The following is a 21,133-nucleotide window of genomic DNA, read 5'->3' on the forward strand; positions in this document are numbered from 1 at the left end:
CGCCCGGGTTCCCGGGTTCGATTCCCGGCGGGGTCAGGGATTTTCTCTGCCTCGTGATGGCTGGGTGTTGTGTGCTGTCCTAAGGTTAGTTAGGTTTAAGTAGTTATAAGTTCTAGGGGACTGATGACCATAGATGTTAAGTCCCATAGTGCTCAGAGCCATTTTTTTTGCTCCTGCTGTCATAACTCCAGATGTAGGTCCAGTGGCCGGCCGTGGTGGCCAAGCGCTTAAAGGCGCTACAGTCTGGAACCGCGCGGCCGCTACGGTAGCAGGTTCGAATCTTGCCTCGGGCATGGATGTGTGTGATGTCCTTAGGTTAGTTAGGTTTAAGTAGTTCTAAGTTCTAGGGGACTGATGACCTTAGAAGTTAAGTCCCATAGTGCTCAGAGCCATTTAGGTCCAGTGTGTCTAGCACGCATATGGGATGGTTACAGGTGCTCACCTGGCCTCCCTCTGAGTTACATGCGGCCATTACTGGCACTGACGCAGAATCGGCTTTCGTCAGAAAACACAACCGACGTTGCCCTCTAATGGGCTCTCGTCTGACACCACTGAAGTTGCTAACGGCCTTGGTTTAGGATAAGAGGATTGCACGCTACAGACGTGTAACTCGGAGCTTATAACACCTATATCGATTAGAAGTAGGTTTATACTACGTACCTGTGTATCTTTGTTACTTAAGGTCATTTATTTGTGACAGTAAATTTAAAGTTTGTAATCTATCTACGGAAAAAACTAAATAATGTTTAAAATAATGAAATGTTATAATGTATGTATGTTTATGAAGAAAACACTGTATATTGGAAGCGGGTTCATGCTTAGGACGTATTGTATAACGTAAAAGATGTAGGGAAGTCCCTCCACAACGGAAGTAGCTTGCAGCGATGCAAAAGGTGGTTTTGGCGGTCGAACTGGGCGGCTCCTTGGTGGAAACGGTACGCAGTCCGTGGCTAGCCGTTGCACGGTACATATTTTGGTGCCAAGGGAGGCATTTGGAAGCCGTTTTGCAAATAATTTGGCTTCGGATGTGAGTTTGGCTGTTGCATGGTACTTTGGGCAATAAGGAAATAAGGGATGGCTCTATCACGTTAAAAATCTGTCGCCAAGAAGAAATTGTAAAGAACGTTCAAGCACCAAGAGCCGTGAGTACAGTTAGCCGCCACGTCGCTTGCCCCAACTACGTCGCCACTGCTCCACCAACTTCATGCATACAGATATGTATCAGAGCATGGAGCAGTTAATTTGTGTGAGTGATTTAATAATAATCTAAGTGTTATAAACCTGTGTTTAGAACCGTATCTTTATCCTAATCATGAACCTATGCAGGATCCCCTCCTAAGCGAATATCCTATTTCAAACAAACTAGTAGTTTATTTTTGTGTATTAAATGTGCAAAAATTCAGTGCCAGACTGTGTAAATGTTGCTGTCTAAAATACCTGCTTCACAGGTGATGAAAAAGTCACGTCAGCTGAACTTATTTGAAACATAATTTAGCCTTTATTGCTATCATGAACGATTTTTTGAGGTCAATCGAGCTCCTTGTTGGGTAATTTGATTTGGACGATGAAAGCATACTCTATTCCAAGTGTGGCTGAGAATTAAATAATCATAGAGTTTGACTAATGATACAGTATCAGTTTATGGGTCCCCACCATATTCTTATCTTATTAGAAAGATAATTGGGATATTATTGCTAGTAAAGAAATTTGATACATTTCTATAAATGGGAGTAAAAAACAGTGTAATTGTGCTATTATTTACTTTTATTTAAGGTATTTATATGTCAGTTAAGTCTGAAGCCCCCCCATGTCCAACTGTAGTTCAGTGTTTCTTGAAGTAACATCTCAAATGGCTCTGAGCACTATGGGACTTAACTTCTGAGGTCATCAGTCCCCTAGAACTTAGAACTACTTAAACCTAACTAACTTAAAGACATCACACACATCCATGCACGAGGCAGGATTCGAACCTGCGACCGGAGCGGTCGCGCGGTTCCAGACTGTATCGCCTAGAACTGCTCGGCCACACCGGCTGGCAGTAACATCTGAGTACTGAGTCACGTAATTATAGTGATTGTAACTGTTATTATTATGAGTTGGATGCAATTTGCTTGCTATGATTACTAGTTTGTGCATTAACGGTAACTACTGCCAACCACAACTTACATTGCCCTGTATTCCTGTGTATCCAGTGTGCTATTCAAAGGGAGTATTAATGAAAGTCACTACAACAACTAATGTTCAGTTTTCTTGAACATAATATTTCAAATTAATGTGCCTAATTGGGCTGGCGAGCGTTCGATTTTTCATTCGTATATGAACTTTACTAATTTCGTTATCCCCAAAGTACAAGCCTGTTTAGTTTTTCTATTAATTGCAATATATTCAAAATTACTGTCCGAGACCTTCATTAGACACACGCGCGGTCAAAATTAAAAATCCTCCCAGAGGGTAACATTGATTTGTGTCACAGCAAGCGAGTGTTATAAGCCGTCGTTGAAGTAACCGATTTGTAACAGTTCGTTGTGTCACAGTGGTGCCAACCGCTGCTCGAAATGCTGCTGCAGACGCAGTACGGTGCAGCACAGTCGACACGACGGTCTGCTCACTCGGTTGTCTCCTGGTCGTCCGCAGTCCAGTCTTCTCGCGACCGTACCTTCCATGACCACCACTGCCAGCCATCATGTACGATGATCACATTCCCGCTAAGTCTTTCTGAATTATTGTGGAAGGACCATTAAGCTTCTCGTAGCCGTATGACACGGCCTCATTGAGCGAGTTGTTGTTAATGGCGTCTTCATCGTCTTACAGGCATTCTTCATTAACATCAACCCATTGCGTGCAATCCAAAGGTAACTAACGCTGACGATAGATACAGCGCGTATTTAAAGGAAACTCGATTCGCATCCTCATACGGCGCTACTAGCGCCACTCCTACTCGACTGATGTGAGCTCTGAATAGACATCATCTTTCAGATGTAGAAACACGCCTACTAATTTTAGTTTATCTCGCACAACCCCTTCTTCGTTTTGGGATCTTTTTTTCCGTCAGTGTATTTCGTAATGTACATTACTTATGTAAGTAACTGGGGGTGACTTTGCATGACCGAATAGCAGGCTAAGCTACTGTAGTGTGAGTCGTTCTTTCCGTCTCATTGCCAGAACTTCCGTGGTATTGCGCCAAGTTCCGCTAGCGGCCGCGGCAGGAGCCCACCACTCTCATTAGCGTTGTGAGGCGCGCGAGCGACACACATGACTACTGCTCCACACTCAGAAACGTTTATTGGGGGACCCGGATTATTCCTCTGCACTGCTACACTATCGAACCCGACTAAAATAGGACAGCAAGCGTCGCTTTCATCTGCGGGAAAAAATGCCCTGCAGCAATGCAGCTACTTTCAAAAGATTCAGATACGACCGCCAGACTGGAAAATGAGGATTACTACACCACCGCCAGTTGGTATCTAGCACCACCCGCTGATAATCTCCTACATAAACAAAAAGAAAAAAAAATGCACACTAAAACACAAATTTCAAGTTTCCACGGAAGCAGACGGAATTTATTGTCTTCTATTAGCTCATGTCCGCCTCGTTTTTTAAAAAAAATCCCACCTCGAGCTATCTAATGGGTCAATGCCCTGCTATGCAGTCTCTTCCAGCCAAGGACCTGCACGTTAACTAAACTGCCGTACCTGACGGCTTAACTGTAATTCCATACCAACTCAGGAGAACACAACTGAATTTTATCAAAGCTCTCTGCACAGATCAGCTTCATTAGTCAATAAAATCCATGACTGCACAGACAGATCAACTTCATTAATCACTAAAATCCATGACTTAATACAGGCGATACTTAAAATACCACCTCGTCCAAAATGGACCCACAGCTATCTTCCTACACTTTCGTGCGCCTCTCATCGACTCGTGATCTCACGAGCTCCAAACCTCCTCCACGATACTGTTTTAGCATTTATGCCTTTTAGCCAGGCAGCCTCAGGGACAGATGCAGGACGCGCTATCACAACCATTCCCTGTTCACACCAATAACCCTCCTCTTCGAAGTACTTGCTTCCCAACAGGGCTTTCCAAAGTTTATTTCCGAGAGCAGCTGGAAACACCACCATGGGAAAATCACTCTTCCCTAAGCCAGCATCGTAGACACCGACTGTAACCCATTTAGAATATTTACAGAAAGACCAGCTCACCATTTCTAACTTTCTCTGGCTACCGGAAAACAGCTCTGGCGTCTACAAAAGCCCAAGGCCTGACGCAGCGAGGAAATGATGCGTTACAAGTGAGATGTAGCTATAAATTCACCATCGACGAGGAGGTATGAAAGGGCCGACTGTAAAGGTTTAGGCTTGCACGCAAGATAGATAGGCAACGGCTTTGTGGATATACCAGATATACCGATTTCCGTCAGATCACCGAAGTTAAGCGCTATCGGGCATTGCCAGCACTTGGATGGGTGACCATCCGGGCCGCCATGCGCTGTTGCCATTTCTAGGGGTGCACTCAGCCTCGTGATGCCAATTGAGGAGCTAGTAGTAGCGGCTCCGGTCAAAGAAAACCATCATAACGACCGGGAGAGCGATGTGTTGACCACAAGCCCCTTCTATCCGCTTCCTCAGTTGAGGATGATACGGCGGTCGGATGGTCCCGATGGGACACTTGTGGCCTGAAGACGGAGTGCAAGATAGATGAAATCTGCCATAACTTACGCAGGGTTCCTCATTCTAAGACACGGGAGGGTGATGGGTCGGTAGAAAACAAAAAGCGGATGAAACAAATTACAGAAGTTCTAAAATTAATGGCTAACTACTGAGGAAACGATATTATCGCTCCTGAAAAAAGGAAGGTTATACCATGATATCGCGTCATTACGGAGTAGATCCTCAACTGGAGAAAGACGGTGAAGGATTTCAGGTGAGGAGTCGTTCAAGGAGCAGTCTGAACAGTCATACGAATTTATTTGGTGGATTTTATTATTACTACTATTATTATAATTATTATTACTGTTATTTCACAGTTACCCATTTTACGTAGCACGTTGGTACTGCAGCGTAGCTCCGAATAGCCTGCACGCTTGAAATTTATAGACCGTAAATTTCAAAGAGTATAATTAAATTTTAACAATAAGAGTCCTTTCTATGATTTCTTACTGTTCTGTGTTCACAATCAATATTTTATCTGCTGTACTTGGGAAGAATCCTCCAGAGATCAGAGAGTTTTGATGAGGCTTGAACTCAACGTGAGAAGTACACTGGTGTGCAACACTTAGGGACGAAAGTAGCTATGGCATGAAGTGTCGCTGCCACGTAACGCAGACTAATGAAACTTGCGCCACACACGGAAAGAATTACTACAGCATAGCACAGAAGGTAAGTGGCAAAAATAGGCAGTGAGAAGAACAAAACTGACATATTTATTCAAAGAAAATACACTCCTGGAAATGGAAAAAAGAACACATTGACACCGGTGTGTAAGACCCACCATACTTGCTCCGGACACTGCGAGAGGGCTGTACAAGCAATGATCACACGCACGGCACAGCGGACACACCAGGAACCGCGGTGTTGGCCGTCGAATGGCGCTAGCTGCGCAGCATTTGTGCACCGCCGCCGTCAGTGTCAGCCAGTTTGCCGTGGCATACGGAGCTCCATCGCAGTCTTTAACACTGGTAGCATGCCGCGACAGCGTGGACGTGAACCGTATGTGCAGTTGACGGACTTTGAGCGAGGGCGTATAGTGGGCATGCGGGAGGCCGGGTGGACGTACCGCCGAATTGCTCAACACGTGGGGCGTGAGGTCTCCACAGTACATCGATGTTGTCGCCAGTGGTCGGCGGAAGGTGCATGTGCCCGTCGACCTGGGACCGGACCGCAGCGACGCACGGATGCACGCCAAGACCGTAGGATCCTACGCAGTGCCGTAGGGGACCGCACCGCCACTTCCCAGCAAATTAGGGACACTGTTGCTCCTGGGGTATCGGCGAAGACCATTCGCAACCGTCTCCATGAAGCTGGGCTACGGTCCCGCACACCGTTAGGCCATTTTCCGCTCACGCCCCAACATCGTGCAGCCCGCCTCCAGTGGTGTCGCGACAGGCGTGAATGGAGGGACGAATGGAGACGTGTCGTCTTCAGCGATGAGAGTCGCTTCTGCCTTGGTGCCAATGATGGTCGTATGCGTGTTTGGCGCCGTGCAGGTGAGCGCCACAATCAGGACTGCATACGACCGAGGCACACAGGGCCAACACCCGGCATCATGGTGTGGGGAGCGATCTCCTACACTGGCCGTACACCACTGGTGATCGTCGAGGGGACACTGAATAGTGCACGGTACATCCAAACCGTCATCGAACCCATCGTTCTACCATTCCTAGACCGGCAAGGGAACTTGCTGTTCCAACAGGACAATGCACGTCCGCATGTACCCCGTGCCACCCAACGTGCTCTAGAAGGTGTAAGTCAACTACCCTGGCCAGCAAGATCTCCGGATCTGTCCCCCATTGAGCATGTTTGGGACTGGATGAAGCGTCGTCTCACGCGGTCTGCACGTCCAGCACGAACGCTGGTCCAACCGATGCGCCAGCTGGAAATGGCATGGCAAGCCGTTCCACAGGACTACATCCAGCATCTCTACGATCGTCTCCATGGGAGAATAGCAGCCTGCATTGCTGCGAAAGGTGGATATACACTGTACTAGTGCCGACATTGTGCATGCTCTGTTGCCTGTGTCTATGTGCCTGTGGTTCTGTCAGTGTGATCATGTGATGTATCTGACCCCAGGAATGTGTCAATAAAGTTTCCCCTTCCTGGGGCAATGAATTCACGGTGTTCGTATTTCAATTTCCAGGAGTGTAATTACACCGAAGTCTTCGCGATTCATAATGGTCTCCTAGACATTATAAACGGCGGGAGAAGGTTATTAATAGGTTGTGTGATGACCACGGATGGCAAAGCATGTTCTGCAGCGTGCGGTCATGCTGGCTGCATGTTTGGTAAGGAGTTGTCGTGGTAGAGCGTTCCAATCTTCGACCAGTGCGGTTGACAACCTCTGGATGGAAGTTGGCGCATCTCGACATATTGCAATACGTCTCCCAACGCATTCCATACATGCTCAATGGAATATAGGTCGGGGGACAGGTAGGCCAGCCCAATCTCTGAATATCCTCTCGTTCCAAGAACTCCTTCACCTAAGCTGTTCGATGCGGTCGCGCTCTGTCATCCATAAAAATGAAGTCCTATTCGAAGGCACCCCTAACAAGGCGCACATACGGAAGGAGTAAGCAGAACTTGCCCAATGCAATTTCCATCTTTTGGGAAAGGTGATAGACTATCTCGGGTAAAGGATATTTTCCAACGATGAAAATATTCGCACGACTGTTGTCGAATGGCCCTGTGATCTAGGAGCGGGTTTTTGTCGTCGAGGAACTGAACGACTGGTTGGACATAGTGTCCATTCTTTACAGAGAGTTGGTGTCTGTGTTGGAACACAATACCATTTGTGTCACTCTGAAGTGTAGTGCTGCAGTCAATAAAAGTTACTTGGCCTGAACCAGTAATAGGGAACTTACTTTTTGAAGTCCCCTTACAAAAACGCTAAATTATTTTGGACTAACACTCGATAAAAACCGTGTGTGGAACCGTCACATAACGTGGAGCTATACAGGATAAAACCCATAAACCACTGAAACTACCGATGATGGTTTGTGGGGCGCTCAACAACACGGTCATCAGCGCCCATATAAATTACCAAACTTTTCACAGTCCAGTCTCCCATTTTCCCGAATGATGGTGAAATAATGAGCACAACACAAACTTACAGTCCCCGGGGGGAGAAAATCCCCGACCCGGCCGGGAATCGAACCTAGAACCTCGTGATCCAGAGGCAGCAACTCTAGCCAGTAGCCCACGAGCTGCGGACTCTAAAACTAAACCGACCGAACATGGGGATTAAATCTCATGATCATCATCGATACCGGTACGTATAAAATCTACATCTGCCCCAGAGTCGCCTATGCCAGTATAGGCTGGACTTTTAAATTTTTTCACACCCTCCAAATCTTGGAACGACACGCATTTTGCCTCAATTTGCATATCCGACTACGTACTGTCACCTAACAGCTCATTAGGTCTCACACCTTCCCTTATGCCTAGAACACCTCTGCCTCTCATACCTGCATTGTCTTTGAAAGCCCTGAACTGCTGCCGCATCTCTGTCAACACGTCTCACCTTGAATCCGTCTCCAAACTCTCCATGTCGTTTCCCAGCTACTTTCTCCTATGAGCCTATTCCTTTCATACAGTCACAATCTACTCTATAGTTCCCGCCTCATACAACCTCAAATGAAGGCTCGAAACCACGACATCTTTAACCAGCAGCAGGCATCCCACTTGTCTCCAACACGCCACGCCACCTGTCAGTTAGAACCTACTTCCCAATGTACACTGCCTGACAAAAAACGTGAGGAACCCAAAAGGAGAGGAGGAAACGAAATGAAACTAAATGGGTAAAGAGGGCATGTGATTTTATTTCGGTGATTATAATATCGAGTCAAATTTACAAAGAGCTGGCAGTATGACCCCACTTACCAGTTTGGACTAGCGCCCTCCTGGGTTGGATGCATGCACTGATTCGGTTGAGAGTGGTGTCATAAAGCCATTGTATCCTCTCACAAGGCAAGCTGGCCCTCAGTTGTTGTAACTGTCCACTGATATCCTGGATAATAGCAGCGGGATGGAGTTGCCGTCTGTGGTAGTCCAACACGTCCTATCGAGGACAGACCTGGGTGCCTTGCCGGCCACTGGAGTACCTCAAAATCACCCAGACAGTTCATATAGACACGTGTCGTGTGTGGACGGGCATTCGCGAAAGAATTGTGAAATGCAGTGTATATATTCTTGAGTAATGAATCCATAGTTTTTATGTTAAAGTGCGTTTCGATCTGTCTTCTGTATTTGAAGTGATACTTTTCAGAGGTCGCCAAAAAAAAAAAAAGAAAAAAAAAGGTTCAAATGGCCCTGAGCACAGAGGCCGGCGCAGAGGTCGCCAGTGACGTGCTCTGTTTTACCTGCAACCTGGCGGCGAACCCTGCTTGAATGTGTCACTCCTTTCATGGTGACGTCACTGTAAATTTTCGTGCTCTGGTTTTTGTGTGAAGATGATTAAATTAAAGAAGAAACTCAAAACCCGATTTGTCCCTTTATATCAAAAGAAACGTTCACCAGGTATACTGTTAAACAGTTTTATTTGCAACACTAGAAATAGCTTCACATGTCTGGCATTAACACAGTAACTAACTTCTGAAGGAAAAGACAAAGAAACATTCTTCACTGAGTGAAAGCTCAAATAAACTGAGTTCCAGAAATACCAGTCACAGGATGAATCTTTTAGTCTGTACGAATGAAGTTTGTTATAATGCCACTAAGTCCGTCATTTTCAAAAGGTGTTAGATGTAGCAACAACAGAATATCAAGTCCTCTCCCCTAGGCGGCGTCCAGTTGGTTAAGTCCCACTTCATGGTGACGGAGGAGAGTAGAGAAGCTGAGCGTGGTAGCGCGTCGTCTAGGCAAGGTGTTCCCGATTCGGCTCGAAGTGCTGGCGCGGTCTTCAATAGTCGGCTTGGGGAATGACACTTCTGTTTTATTGGCTCAAATGTACTTTTGCCAGAGACAGGAAATAGTTCAGCTGCGCGCGCTGTTCGGGGCCGCGCTCGCGCGCCTTGCAGCTGCTGCTGTCGCCTTGTGTTGAGCTGCTGGTAAGCTGGGTGGACTGAATATCCGCCTCGCGCGGACTGCAAGTACTGCCACCTTGATGTATGTTGTGCTGGTAGCCTTTGGCGCCTGTTGCACTAGTCAAAAATGGTTCAAATGGCTCTGAGCACTATGGAACTTAACTTCTGAGGTCATCAGTTCCTTAGAACTAAGAACTACGTAAACCTAACTAACCTAAGGACATCACCCACATCCATGCCCGAGGCAGGATTCCAACCTGCGACCGTAGCGGTCGCGCGGTTCCAGATTGTAGCGCCTAGAACCGCTCGGCCACCTCGGCCGGCGTTGCACTAGTCGCCACAGCACTAGGCCCTTTTCTATTTGTAAATTATTGTTGTTCACTTTGCTTCTCAGCCTCAACTGTTATGAACAGAACTACTGCCGATTGCACATCTTTGGACAATCATGTTAGAGCCTTCTTTGAACACTGAAGTAACTTCTGTACCTTTCTAATTATTCTACATTTAACATTTTTGTCGTTCTTGTACCCTCAACATTCTCTCCCAAATGTTAATTTTATTAGTTCTCTGCTTGTGCTCCCACAACATCTATAACCAAGTCTGTCCTCTAACTGCTGCTGTCCGACTCACACTGAAGTGCCATCCCTTCAAATGGTTGCCTCTGCCTGCGTTCCACGCTGTGATCACATGAACAGCATGCAACAAAGCATGCCTATTTCTCGTGATCGTCACACAGGCGTAATGTTCTTCTGAACAATTCCTTCACTTAATGGTACTTTTATAATCAAACTGCTACATCTATGTGGCACTGCGTCCAGTGATATATTCTGATATTCGTTTACATATAAAGAATCTGAATTATTTATGTATTAATAAAAATGTAGGGTGACGTCTGAGGTATCCGAGGATATGATAATCTTACAGTTTTGCAAATAATACCCTTCCCAATACTTCCCACATCTCAGTAACTACAAAAAGCCCACATCATATCATGCTCATAACAAAGAGAATTTACTTTCCATGAACATCATCTTGTAAAAAAATATTTGAGTTGTTAAATTGTAAATATTTTAACGCAGTGGCTGAAGAGTGGTAATTTCATATCTGCCAGTCCGACGCCACGGGGGGCTGTAAATGGAGTTAAAGAAAAACAAAAAATATTAAAAACTGTACTCATTCAATCGTCTCGCTCCGAGGATAGCCAAAAGACAGGCTACATGCCATAAATCTCAAGGATTATTCATTACACCAGGTAATTGTGTTGATATTGGTTGGTGTACACCACGAGACGCTTTAATTCCCAGCAGCTCCAGGAGTTGGACAAAAATATGTAACACCCAGAGGATGTTTGCTTGATTATAAACGCAACTGCTACCCAAGACTGCAGGTTGCGCTGTTGCAATTGACCACAGACTACATATCAGCTACTACCTGCCTTCCGCATGGAACACACCTATCTCACCACTGACTACTAGTGATAGACACACACGGTTGCTGTCAACAAGTATAGGCCTGAAGATGATGATGTAACAACATCGAAAGTAGTTCCAATAAAACCAACACCTTAACACAGCTGGAGGAATTTCGTCATTTTTTTAAGATATATTTTACTAGCTGACGTCCAAAGTTGTCCGTTTCAATTATGGACATGTGAAGACAGACGATATCTTTGCAGTGTCCTCAACACATTGCAAGTGTCAGTCGTTGTCAGAACAGTGTCTTTGTAGTTCTGAGTGCATTATGTCGCAGATCAGTGAATTCTACCTTTAGTAAATTGTTGAAGCCCGTATGATGGGTGCTAACCTAACCAGGACAGTCGAAGTGTTTGATGTTTCAAGAGGCACCTTATCGAAGAATTATACTGCATACAGGAAAAGCGGGAAAATATCATCCGCTAAATCAAAACGTCATAAACGTGTATGTTGAATGATCGTGACGGACAGTCACTGAAAAAGATTCTGCCGGCCGGTGTGACCGAGGGGTTCTAGGCGCTACAGTCTGGAACCGCGGGACCGCTACGGTCGCAGGTTCGAATCCTGCCTCGGGCATGGATGTGTGTATTGTCCTTAGGTTAGTTAGGTTTAAGTAGTTCTAAGCTCTAGGGGACTGATGAACTCAGAAGTTAAGTCCTACAGTGCTCAGAGCCATTTGAACCATTTTTTGAAAAGGATTTTGACGAAAAGTAAAAGGACGACAGCTGCGAAAGTCATCGCAGAACTGAATGTTGCACTTGCGAACCATGTGAGCCCCAAGCGAGCGCCACAAGCAGAGAACCGCAGGGTGAGCTGGGATTCCGAAACCACTATTGAGTTATGCAAACACTGGTAATAAGAAAGCGTGCTGCCAGAGCCATAAAACCTCGACTATGAAACAATGGAAGTGTCTTTTTCACATTATTTCCAACTCCTGGCCGAGTTTACTTCTCAAGAGTGGAGGACGGCGGGCGTTGGTGACGATTTTGGCAGTCATAAGGTGGTATAGGATGCATCCCATGTTTATTGCGTATGGTCGCATTATTGCCAAGGATTATGTGACCGTTTTGTCTTTCAAGGTCCATCCAACTGTACTATTTTTGTTTCCCTATGGTCATGCTGTGTTTCAAGACGACAGGGACCACACAGCTTGCATCCTCCTGTACTGGTTTTGTGAGTTGAAGGATGAATTATCTCCTCTCCTCTGGTCATCAGGTGTCAATATTATTGAGCCTTTATGGTCTACTTTGAGGAGAAGGGTGCGTTATCGCTATATACCTGAGCTTTCCACATTTTTCAGGAAGAATGGTATAATATTACCTTGAAAACCATAAAGAACTTGTATTTATCCATTACGAGACGAATGGAAGCGGTTTTGAATGACAATGGCTTCCCTACACCGGCTTAGGCACAGTAATTAAATAGCTCTGAGCACTATGGGACTTAACATCTCAGGTCATCAGTCCCCTAGAACTTAGAACTACTTAAACTTAAATAACCTAAAGACATCACACACATCCATGCCCGAGGCAGGATTCGAACCTGTGACCGTAGCAGCAGCGCGGTATCGGACTGAAGCGCCTAGAACCGCTCGGCCACAACGGCCGGCAGGCACAGTAATGAATTGTGGGCCGTGTGGCCGAACGGTTGCAGGCGCTTCAGTCTGGAACCGCGCGACCGCTACGGTGGCAGGTTCGAATCCTGCCTCGGGCATGGATGTGTGTGATGTCCTTAGGTTAGTTAGTTTTAAGTAGTTCTAAGTTCTAGGGGACTGATGACCTGAGATGTTAAGTCCCATATTGCTCAGAGCCATTTGAACCAATGAATTGTGTTTTTGGTTTGTCCATATTTTTGTGCATCCCCTGCAAGCGCATTTTATATGAACAGGCTATGCCGTGCTTACCTTCCCGACAGCTGGGGCCTCTTTGGCCCCGAGCCTGCGCAGTAGCGCGGCTGGAAGCGGTGGTGGGGACCGTCGGAGCGCCTCGTAGAAGCTGGTGGCCGCCGCCTGCTGCTGTTGCTGTTGTTGTTGCTGCTGCTGCTGTAGTTGCTGCTGATGGAACTGCTGCAGCTGCTGCTGCAGCTGTTGCTGCTGTTGCTGGTGGTGGTGGCCGTGGTGGTGCGAGTAGCGCGAATGCGACAGCCGCTGCGCCGCCCTGCAAGCAAACGTGTACATTGGCTGACCATCATAAAGGCTTGTTCTCCTGCAAATACCTATATTCACTATAAGCGCGGCGGACAAAAAATTAGTCACCCCCTAGCAGACATTGCACTGTTATCTCCATACTTGATAATCGCCACAATTTGGCGAGGATCAGAGGCCACAAATTTCTTCAAAGAGGAAAAATGCTACTGTCAGCGCACAAAAAAGGCGAATATACTCCTCTTTAAGATTCTGACTGAAAAATTTGGCACCAGCTGTCTCATCCTCCCTTCTTCAGAACTTTTACAATTTTCCCAAATATTTTGGCATGTAAAACTTACTTGCGCTCTTTTTAACATGCAACTCATCTCTCACTCCTACAAGTTCCTCTAACTGTAACCCGCTCATATTCATAAACACGCAATTGGCCGGTCTCGCTGACTGATTCAGCCCAATTCATTACCATTATCTCTTTCTGTCTCTCTGTGCCTGTCTCCTGTCTCACAGCCACAGTCTCCTTCGTGCAGTCCTAGTACTTCTGTTGTCTCCTCTCACTCTCATTATCCCTCTCTTGCTTTCTCTTACCGCTACTATGTCATTCATTCTTTCCCACTGTCCCTATCTCTCTCTTCTCGTCTGTCTTTGTCATAGTGTCTGTCTCTCATTATCACTGGTTCACAGCAATTTCCACTTTCTCCTTCTCTTTATTCCTCTCGCACTGATACTGCCTCCTTCACTGTTTTCCAAGCACTGTTCTGTCGCTGTGAACTACGTTCCACTGGGTCTCTGTTCCTTTCTTTTTCTCACACTGCCACTGTCCCCTCCGCTCTTTCTATACCACAGTCTGCTGTCTCCCAGTATTTATTACTTTTCCGTCTCTTTCACACTGCCTCTACCATCTTCCCTGTCAGCATAAAAAAGCGCGAACATGTACACATGCCAGAATTTGTCGGAAAATTTGTAAAGGTGCTGAGGGCGGTGGAACGAGGCAGCTAGTACCTCACTTTTCAGTCAGAGTCCTTTTAACTGGGGCATATTCGTCTTTCTTGTGCTCCGATAGGAGTATTTTCCGCTGATTCCCTTACAGCAGGGCATGTCACTCATCTGATAAGAGCTTTATGGGTCAGTAAAATTTTGATAATTTAGTTATGTGAAATTGAAATAACGCAAAACTAATTTTACATCTCTGACCGGATTTTAGGTGCACAAAAATTGTACGTGTGGTTCTGTGCTACAACATGGAGTTCCCAAAAGCCTTCTGATGATAACGCTGACACTTTACAGCATTTTATTCCGTGATACGTTACTTTATAAACTGCTTTTACTTCTAACAAAGTATTTTACGTGCGTATTTTACGTGTGCAAGTAGAGCAAGTTTGAACTTGTGTGCCGGCCGGAGTGGCCGAGCGGTTCTAGGCGCTTCAGTCTGGACCCGCGCGACTGCTACGGTCGCAGGTTCGAATCCTGCCTCGGGCATGGATGTGTGTGATGTCCTTAAGTTAGTTAGGTTTAAGTAGTTCTAAGTTCTAGGGGACTGATGACCTCAGATGTTAAGTCCCATAGTGCTCAGAGGTATTTTTTTGCTGTCAAGAAAATTTTCAAGGTCGTCCGAGATTGGGTTCTTAGGAATATGTCGTAAAAATTACAGCTATTAGCTGTGCATAGCCGGTTTGGAATCCACAGAGTCTGGCCTCGGCAGTCAGAGACTGGTCACGTGTGTGTGAGTTGCGTTTGTGTGTGTGAGTGTGTATGTTGTCTGATTCGGATGAAGGCCTTTTTTCCTGAAAGCTTTCTTGTTTGACAGTCTTTTGTTGTGCCTATCTTTGACTACATGGTAAGTATCAATCTATCCTTTTCATAACATTATATTTATTCCTCAACATAGTCACCCTGGAGACGAACACGTTTCTCCCAACGAGAGACCAGCTTGTTGACACCGTCACAGTAGATGTTTGACTTTGTTGACGTAACCACAACCTCACCACTGCTTCCACCGCTTCATATCAAAGCAAAGTCCTCGAAGGTGCTCTTTAAATTTTTGAAACAGCTGAAAATCGGATGGAGCCAAATCACTGTATGTTGGATGATTGATGACAGTGAACCCAATGCGTCAGATTGCTGCAGATGTCGCGGCGCTCGTGTGTGGTAGAGGACGCTCCGTGTGCGGATGAACTCTTGGAATTCGTGCTTTCAGCATTCTGAGCTGTTTCTCGCGAACCGACATACTCGTAGTTAACGTTACACACCACCATGTTACAAGTTATAATTCGGGGGCCCCTAGCGGCAGAGGGCTGCACCTATGTCAGCAAAGCGGGAAAGATGACCGAATAATATGCATGACATGTAATACCTCAGACGATATTAAGAAAAAGCATAAAAATTTCATAGGCATTACTTTCCAGCACGTCCTCGTATCTTGCTATAATTCATGTACTAAGAGAGGCTCCAGTCTGGAATTACAGCATAATTTCCTCTTTTCTGTAGTGGTTAGTACGTTTTGCCTTAGGCGGTAGACGGCAAACAGCACATGTGATGGCATAAAAATAAATAAATAAATTTAAGCGTGATTCGCGACCTAGCCAACTCCGACCATTGTTGAACTTTGTGTTAACTGTCGAGGTTGATTTTTCTAGAGGCGACCGTAATATTTCTTACTTAAAAAAAGGAGAAGAAAGAGGCAAAGAGAGAACTTAATGTAACAATCAAAGGACATCGCCATTCGCTTTGCGCTGACACCAAATAGGTGGGAGTCAAGCTTGATCGAACCCTTGCCTATAAGGAACACGGTGAGAGTGCCACAAAGGAACTAGGCGGCCGGAATAAGGGTACATTTCAAGGCTGCCTTTAGACGGAACTACATAATACGAAAGTTGAAAAACAGGATATTGAGAGCGCAGCACACAGTCCTTCGTACGTCTGTTCTGACTGCGCTTTTCCGCCGCGGAAATAGCGGCTCTAGTCTGGCGAAAAACTAGTCATGCAAAACAAGTGGATGTTGCCTTGAACGAGACAGGACGTATCATTACAGAATAACTTAGCCCTATCCCTGTAAATCAAGTCTATCAGCTTACGGGCATAACTGTCCCAGTAGTATGGAGAAGGACGCCTGTGGAGGTCGAAAAACAAATGCAAGAGACAGAGCTCAGACACGCTACGTTCGTGCATATTCCTCTGCCGCAAAGACAGAAAGAGACAAGAAAGACTGCTTTACAATCAGCCAAAGTAACCTCACTAACATCTAATAAAAGCCAAGTAGAAATGTGGCGGAACTCATACCCAGTAGGCTTACGGAACAACGCAAAGCAGGAGTTTTTCGGGAATTTCGAACTCCCTTAAACTACTTGGAAAGCCCTGACCCACATAATAAAGGGCGTATTCCGGAGTAAACAAGAGTCGGAGAAAATGGGCTCATTGCTACGCTGTAAATGTGGAAAACTACAAGTTCCACCCCACTTGCTGGATGAACCATGCATCTTGGTCGACTTGATTATAGCAGATGACGAGGCTATTCAGGTTGCTAATTTTTGCACTTATTTTGGAATTTGAACACCCGAAGACCTTGGTGAACACCACTGTCATTACCACCTGAGTGTCATAGTGTTATTTAATGTGTGTGAAAGTAGACTTTCCCAGAGTATGCTACTGACGAAAAGTTCGCGAGTTTTCAGCTGGGTGGCGGTGTACAAATACCACGACGTTCCGAATAGTGTCACATACTTATAATCTTCTGGCGAAGTGTCGAGATACTGCGGAAGCCGTAGAGGAGAGTTGCCTGTATTGTGTGGCATACTAATTTGTACCACAGCTATAAAATTCCTACCTCTTGTACTGTCCGACGTTTAATTACGTCAGCGTGCTTCTTGGAACCATATTGTCAGCTGTGAGTTTTGTGTCTTGAGGATCAGATCATCTGAAGGCAGCATTGATTTTATTGTAGTTTGTATCTAACTTCTTTTGCACATGGTGAAGAGAATTGCTATTATGAGGTAAGTGGCAACGTAATGTTTTATTTATGGGTGAATTCACATGGAATAACTTTAGTTTTTAGAGAGACATGAGCCTGTATTCGTTGTAGTTCGTTTGTAGGAAACTAACAAAGAGAGAATGACGACGTTGGCTAAAATGTATAGCTCTAAGTTTCCAATATTGTACCGTTACAAGTTAAGAAAGTTGCTCGTGTCATGAGCTTTAAAAATTATTTTAACACTGTCAGTACAACGTAATGTTTATAACAGTGTGCTGTATTTTCTAATACGTTCTACCTGCTAAGTAATTAATTAAATAATTATATTTTACTACACCATGGCAACAGAAAGGTGTTACAGAAAGTGGACGTCAGATGAAAAGCATTCAACTGTAACAGTATCTCTAAATGGGAATCATGGATTAAATGAATGTGCAAGCATATAAAATGTGACAAAGGCAACGACTGAGAGGCACAAAAATGCAAAAAGGGATTTAAAAAGTTTCGGCGACAGTATAGTGTTTTCTAACGAAGCTGAAAACGAATTGGACGAACATGTTCTTATATCTTAAGAGATGATGTTCAGTTTAATCATGTCTGGCGTAAGAAAACTAATGTTCGACACTGCAGAACGAAACGCATTTCCCTCTAATTTCAATGCAGAAGAACCCGTGGGAGACAAAAAGTAGGCTAAAGGTGTCCATCCAAGAAATATCACCGAATCCGAGGGAAATGATGGAAGCTTCAAGCAAAAATTCAAGGCGCAACCAAACCGCCTGTGAACTGACGAGTAGCCGGCGCAAAAAAATAGAAGTCAAGCGAATCAAAGGAGAGCCGGCCAATGTGGAGGAGCGGTTCTAGGCGCTACAGTCTGGAACCGCGCGACCGCTACGGTCGCAGGTTCGAATCCTGCCTCGGGCATGGATGTGTGTGATGTCCTTAGCTTAGTTAGGTTTAAGTAGTTCTAAGTTCTAGGGGACTAATGACCTCAGATGTTAAGTCCCATAGTACTCAGAACCATTTTCGAATCAAAGGAGAAGAATCTAGAACTACAGTTTCACCTGTGAAAAGGAAGTGGTTTTGAGACTGCTGGTAAGTAACCTCAGAAACTCGTTCGTAAAAAAGAGGATTGGATTTAAAAGTTCTGCTAGGAAGATCGCATGGAAAAAAAAGGAGCAAATGCTTGAAATGAAAATTGTGCCTTAAATGAAAAGTGTGCAGGAGTAGGTAAAGGAGCGAAAAAGTTATATTTTAATGCTTGTAGCTAGTAATGCAGAACTAAAACGTGGAACATTCCCTTAAGCTAGTACATACCTTCAAGCTAAGGGGCATCTTTGTAAGGGTGGTACCATTAATGCACCTACTGGTACAAGTTAGGAAACCAGATTCCTAGTTTGTACCACTTTCAGATGTTTAGAAAATTAAGTGTAATATCTTTATTTTTCTCGGGATTTCCTTTCTTTAAATCAGACAAGAACAACGTGCTTCAGTTCAGGATGGTATTGTTTACATGATTCTGTAACTTACTATATACGTTATAATAAATAAAATCCGAAAAGTGGTACAATTTAGGCAACTCTCCCCTAATATTTATACTAGCGCTGTACCCCCCTCCACCTGGCTACGGGTAGCCGAGCGCTCTCTGGCCGGCGAGCGGGGTGAGGATGAGGTTCAGTGGTGGGGGTAGTCGACGCGCCGTTCGCATCTCTGCTAGGGCATTCCGGATGCGCCATCTGCATCTCTGTCAGGGCATTCCGGGTGCGTCTTGCCTGCTGGATTGCGCTGGGTACGTATTGCTGCTAACGCGGGATCCCATGACGTACTCAGTTGGTACCCTTCGCCACTATTAACGAGATTCCCGTGAATCCTTATTTCAGTAGATTCCTTTATAGTGCTGTCCCAATGGTCAGCTACTCGGCGTACCTTGGTGTTCCCAAAGTCAAAGGTATGGTCTTCCTTGATGCTATGCTCCGCTATCGCTGACTTCTCTTTGTGCCTCAGTGATACATTCCTGATGAAGTGCTCCTCGCGCCGCATCGAAATATAACGCTGTGTTTGCCCAATGTATTGGTGACCACCTGGCAGATTAAAACTGTGTGCCGGACCGAGACTCGAACTCGGGACCTTTGCCTTTTCGCGGGTAAGTGCTCTACCAACTGAGGGTACAAGCACGACTCACGCCCCGTCCTCACAGCTTTACTTCTGCCAGTACCTCGTCTCCTACCTTCCAAACTTTACAGAAGCTCCCCTGCGAACCTGCAGAACTAGCACTCCTGAAAGAAAGGATATTGCGGAGACATGGCTTAACCACAGCCTGGGGGATGTTTCCAGAATGAGATTCTCACTCTGCAACGGAGTGTGCGCTGATATGAAACTTCTTGTCAGATTAAAACTGTGTGCCGGACCGAGACTCGAACTCGGGACTCGCAGGAGAGCTTCTGTAAAGTTTGGAAGGTAGGAGACGAGGTACTGGCAAAAGTAAAGCTGTTGAGGACGGGGCGTGAGTCGTGCTTGGGTAGCTCAGTTGATAGCCGGCACGGTAGCTCAGCGTGTTCGGTCAGAGAGCTGGTTGGCCTCTGTAATAAAAAAACTGAGTGGAAAGATCAACAAAACGAACTTGACCGGATGTCATGTGACGTCCGCAACGATCAAACACATCGATCAAAAAGAGTTGGTAGAGCACTTGCCCGCCGAAGGCAAAGGCCCCGAGTTCGAGTCTCGGTCTGGCACACAGTTTTAATCTGCCAGGAAGTTCCATATCAGCGCACACTCTGCTGCAGAGTGAAAATCTCATTCATATTGGTGACCACATTCGCAGGTGTTAGAATATATCCAACGTACGTTCAGTCTTGGTGGATTTTTCGCCGAGCTAAACTACTTTTTCTTCTTAGGCGGTGATAGGAACTCTGCTTTTAGGTTGGATTTTGAAGTAGCCTTGTAGTTCTGGCTGACAGCGGTCCCAGGCGTGGAAGGAAGAGCGAATCTCTCGTCATCTTCCACCTCTTCCCTACTTGCTGCGTTTTCCCGTTTTTTTGCGGAACACCGAGAATTGGTCTTACGTAAAATCAGTAAGCCGTTCGAGATCCTCTATTCATTCACTCAAGTGAACATACGGGCACCGAAAAGGAAGAGAGAAGGCCGAAATACTGAATACGGTCTTCCGGAATTGTATCACAGTGGACAATCGCAAAATAGTCCGTCCTTTCAATGATCGTTCGATCGTTGAAATGGCAGATATTGAGATAACCTGTAGCGGAATAGAAAAACAACTACAATCGCTTACTGGGGGAAAGACATCAGGACAAGTTGAGATACCCATTTGAGTCTACCTATCAGATTATGCGGAAGAATTTGCTCCCCTTGTAGCAGCATTTTATCGTAGACCATTGGAGCAAGAAAGGGTATTTAGCGACTGAAAAAAAGCGCAGGTCGTTCCTGTTTTCAAGAAGAGTCGTAAGACAGGTGCCTACATCGTTCACGTCAATATGTTGTAGAATTATGGTCGATGCTTTATGCTCAAGAATTATGAACTTTTGGAGTACGAAAATCTTCTCCATACAAATCAACATGGATCCTGCAGACAGAGATCTTACAAAAGTCAGCTCGCTCTTTCCTCCATGAGATCCATGGCGGTGTAGACAACGGCGTTCAAGTAGACGCTGTGTTCTTGATACCAGGAACGCATTTGACACCGTCGCGCACTGCCGATAGTGAACAACGTATGAAATTACCGAGTATCAGACAAGTTTTACGTTTGCAGATAGAAATCAACACGTCTCTTTTAACGGAACAAAATTGACAGATGTAAAGGTAAT

At 45.4% G+C, this 21,133-nt stretch overlaps 1 protein-coding gene across 1 annotated transcript in view; it reads right to left on the reverse strand.

The window, feature by feature from the left end:
• The window catches only part of LOC126092746 (kinesin-like protein KIF26A), a 481,728-nt gene that overhangs the window by 147,860 nt on the left and 312,735 nt on the right, over positions 1-21,133 (reverse strand). Inside the window, exon 4 of the mRNA XM_049908472.1 lies at positions 13,115-13,367. Within this exon, the coding sequence (XP_049764429.1) occupies positions 13,115-13,367 (253 nt within the window). The remainder of the gene's footprint in view (positions 1-13,114; positions 13,368-21,133) is intronic.

The sequence above is a fragment of the Schistocerca cancellata genome, chromosome 7, assembly GCF_023864275.1.
Source record: "Schistocerca cancellata isolate TAMUIC-IGC-003103 chromosome 7, iqSchCanc2.1, whole genome shotgun sequence".
Classification (NCBI taxonomy): Eukaryota; Metazoa; Arthropoda; class Insecta; order Orthoptera; family Acrididae; genus Schistocerca; species Schistocerca cancellata.